The sequence below is a fragment of the Microtus ochrogaster genome, chromosome 16 (assembly GCF_000317375.1).
Source record: "Microtus ochrogaster isolate Prairie Vole_2 chromosome 16, MicOch1.0, whole genome shotgun sequence".
Taxonomy (NCBI): Eukaryota; Metazoa; Chordata; class Mammalia; order Rodentia; family Cricetidae; genus Microtus; species Microtus ochrogaster.
In genome coordinates, this window is record NC_022018.1 from 10,084,566 (window position 1) to 10,088,732 (window position 4,167).

Here is a 4,167-nt window from a genome sequence, read left to right on the forward strand (position 1 = left end):
GCCCAGGCGGGCGGGGGCCGGGGCGGTGCGGGGCGGGCAGAGCCGCCTGGCCCCTCCCCTCCGCCGCCCTCCCCAAAGTTGCCGACTCCCTTGGGGCCGGACAGTCTTATGATCCGGCGGATCCTTCTGGGGAGGCCGGGCCCGGGAGCGGGTACGGGCGCCGAGCGGCGGGGCCATCAGGCGGACGCGGCGAGCGGGGCCAGGGCGGGGAGCGGGGCAGCGATCGAAGCGGCGGCAGCAGAACCCCGGGCCCGCCGCACCTTCCCCTCCGGTGAGGGGAACCGCTTTATGGGGCCAGGGGGGCGGCCCTGCTGCGCCAAGCGGCGGCGACGGCGGACCCCCCAGGCGGGCTGGGGTTGAGCCCGGGGCCGGGGCGGGGGCTCCGGGGGGACCATGCCCCGAGGCCGGCCGGCCGCAGCATGGCTCACGGGCCTGGCGCGCTAATGCTCAAGTGCGTGGTGGTCGGCGACGGGGCGGTGGGCAAGACGTGCCTGCTCATGAGCTATGCCAACGACGCCTTCCCTGAGGAATACGTGCCCACTGTCTTCGACCACTACGCAGGTAAGTCTCTGCCCTGCTGACTAAGGGGCTGATCCCGGGCCGGGAACTTTGGATCAACTTTGGCTGAGCCCCCTGGCTGCCTCCCCTGAGCGTGCTCCCTTCCCCCGCCTCACCCTCTGCCTGCCCCCCCCCTCCAGACTGTGACTCTGGTTAACCCCTCGAAGCAGCTCCCACTCCCTTCCTATCTTCCCCCTCGCCCCTTCTCCCACACTTCTCAATTCCCTGAGCGCCCTCCTTGACCTTCCCACGGTTGCTTCTCTTAGCTTCTCAAAGCCCCTGTGGGGGAGACATTTGGGGACACTAGGATAGACGTGGCTTTGGGACTTGGGAGAAGACGGGTGGATAGCAGGGGTCCACATTACACCTAGATCTTATGCCACATGACAAAAAGCTGGACACAAAACGGGGGTGTTCTCTTCCTGGGAGCACCCACACACCTCCCAGTGACTTGGGAAAGGAGGGTCCTGTGGGAAGCGAAATTGCTCGACCTCTGGTCATTGTGAGCTTCTCTCCCCACCCCCACTTCTGTCCTTGCAGTCAGCGTCACCGTGGGGGGCAAGCAGTACCTCCTGGGACTCTATGACACAGCTGGACAGGTGAGTGTCTTGGCCTCTGGCCGGTTCCTTTACCCCCACCCTTCGCCAATGCTGTATGACTGAAGGGCCTTGAGAAACTGAGGTGTCTGACTGGGAGGGTGTGTCTTCCAGGGGCTCCTTCAGGATCAGTTTTTTTTTTTCTTAAGTCAGCAAATTAAGGAAACAAACCAAAAAGAAAATGCAGACCAGTGTGAACCCCCGGGACGTGAAAGTTTTTGACTGTATGGGTCTTTCTGTGTGTTGCCTGCTGTGTGGGTTCCAACTCCTGTTGCAAAGTGGCGGCGGCCAATGGTGAAGCGCTCTTATTTTTAGTTGCTGATGACCAGGTCTCCCCCCCCCCCTCACAGCCTCTGTCTGGTCCCTCATTGGTGAGTGGTCTGCTTGCCCGAGGAGCCTGATTGGTAGGAAATGGCATCATCTAACATGATGGGAAGGCACTTGGTTCTGGTTATGTTTATTACAATATCATTGCACTCTGGGACTCCAGTCCCTGAAAACGTAATTTGTGGTGTTGCCAGAGGACCACAGGGGAAAAGGAAAGAAACGACAACTATCAGCCACTCCCTGGGGTGCAGGGAGGCTAGGGTTAAGAGTTCAGCGTGAATCTTGGAGGAAGAGCTTTCTTCCCCCTGGAGGGCCAGGTGACTGTGTTTTCTTTGGAGAGATTATCCTGCAGAGAGGAAAGGAACACTTCTCCCTTCTGCCGCTGGCTAGTGTTTGCAAACCTGAAGGGCCAGGCCATTTTCCTTGAAGGATTAAGGCGCTTGTTCTTTCTCTCTCCCTCCCTGATCCAGCTCAGCCGCCTTGCCAGACCCACTTTCTTTCCTCTGGGGCTAAGATGATGAAGTTTTGCAGAATTCAGCTCTGCTGTTTGGCCTGCAGTCTCAGGAAGAAGTTTCTGTGTATAGTGTAGACTTGAGGACTCTGAGGATGTGCGAGCCACTGAAGGCCCGCGACTGGCTCTGGGGGAAATTCAATCACTGAGCTGCTTTATTTGTGCACAGGGGCTTGAAAAAGAAAAAGAAAGGAGGTGGATAAAGAAAGGAAGAAGGAAGGAAGGAGAAGAAAACTATGACCACCATAGATACTATATGCCAAATATGTTGTTTGTTTAGATTTGCCTTTTGGAATTGTGTGCTCTCAGATTCTATACCAAAGTCTAGAAATATCTTGTGGGTTGGAGGTTTTCGTTGGGGGGGGGGAGGACTTGCTGTGGCCCTGATTTCTAAACCATTAGTGGAACATCTGAGCCTGGAGAACTGGCGATTTAAAGGCCAGAGGACATTCCCTGTCATGAAGGTGCCCAAGCCAGCCAGGTCTGATTCACAGATTTGGGGGCCTGATTTGGCTAGTCTTTCAATGTCCCCCGCCTTAGCCAGTTATGGAAGGCAAGGAGTGGAACTCAGCCAGATACCACCAACTTTTAAGTTGTGCTGTTGATAGATAAGAAGTTGATATTAGTTGAAAATAAAGTTGGGGGGGGGAGTTTCTATTTTTAACGTTTTATACTACCTCATTTCATTGTTGTGGTGATCACGTTTCAATCAGGCGCCTTGTTTAACAGGACGTGTGAACGTCAGAGTTCTGTTTATAGAGAGATCCGTTACTATTGACCATATGCCTATGTATGTACATCTCAGGGTGTGCAGCTCCCTAGAGCTTGCTGCTGGGATGAAGACCCTTGCACCACTCCAATTCGAGGTCCTGGCACGTGCCGGGATGCTCCCCGGGTTGGCCAGATTGCTTGTGTGCATAGAATACCTGAAGTTTTAGTCATTCTCTTGGTGGTCGTAGACAGAGTGAAGGTGGGGAGGATGTGATGGGGTCCTGTGCTACCTGGTGGTCGGCTCCGGTGGTTTTTCACTTATTCACTGGTACCTTTGATTTGGGGTTAAAGTTATGGATAATTCATTCCACTGGTAAGAAGTAAACTTAATCATTAGCAGACAACATAGTAGGACCATTGTATCATGCTAAGCAACTGGGGAACACAAAAGAAGACATTTAAGTTAGGGGCCTGCCACTGCTGTTGTGAGTGTATGTAAAAGTCTGGACCAAATGATTGTTCATGCGTCTTACATAGATTTCTGTGTTGATTATTAAAACCCCACTTCTCTATGAATAGGTATCTGATTCCTTTTATGATACTAATAGTGGTAAATAAATGCATAGACATATATACACATACTTACCTGTTGAGGATTTTCAGACAGACAATAGAGGAAAGACTATGGGCTTTGAGACCAAAACGTCTTGGGTTCAGGTCTCTACCTTGTGTGTGGTTCTAGCTGAGTTATTTACTTTCTCTGTAATAGTAAAATGTAGACAATTAGCATCTGCACTGCAGAGCTGTAGGCTGCCTTAAATTCATTAACCTTTGCAGAAACAGTTGGCGTCCACAGTTCTTTGTATATAGTAGGCGTGCAAACGGTATTACAAGAGATTACTGTGCTCTGCAGTGGGCAGGGTAACGGGGGTGTCACAAGTGGAAGAGGACATATGTATCCTGCATGCCTAAAGTTGCTAGATTCTACTAGAAGCGTTAGCAGATGTGTGGAGCCACAGGAATCGTTTCGGGTTCCGTGGAGAAGTTGAGAAGCAAGGGGCATATGCAGGTTTCTGTTGGTTCTTCTGTCCCAGAGACAGAGGGATGAGGAGGAAGATCATAGCACTGGAAGGCATTGCCTTCTCTCCAAACTGTTTGCTCATGCGTGTGGGCGCTTGGCATACCTACTTAAAGAAGTGCAGCCGTGCCACCCTCAGGCTGGCACCCCTAGTCCACTTTTTCAGTCTTGACTTTCTTGATGACTCCAGTCAAGTGCAAAGCAATAAGCATCATTTGCCCAGTTGACATATTAGGAATCTACCAGTTGGGTCGGGGGGAGGGGGTGTTAGTTGGTGACCTTTGGCCTTCTTGACCTGGCTGCTGTCACTTGACCTTTGCTGCTAGTAGCAGAGAGAGAGAGAGAGAGAGAGAGAGAGAGAGAGAGAGAGAGAGAGAGAGAGAGAA

The 4,167-nt window shown here is 52.5% G+C and overlaps 1 protein-coding gene across 1 annotated transcript in view; it reads left to right on the plus strand.

Annotated features, from left to right (window-relative positions):
• The first annotated feature begins 416 nt into the window (after positions 1–416).
• Positions 417–4,167, plus strand: part of Rhoq (ras homolog family member Q) — a 37,133-nt gene continuing 33,382 nt past the window's right edge. Inside the window, exons 1-2 of the mRNA XM_005354706.3 lie at positions 417–561; positions 1,099–1,157. Coding sequence (XP_005354763.1) covers positions 420–561; positions 1,099–1,157 — 201 coding nt within the window. The 5' untranslated portion in view covers positions 417–419. The remainder of the gene's footprint in view (positions 562–1,098; positions 1,158–4,167) is intronic.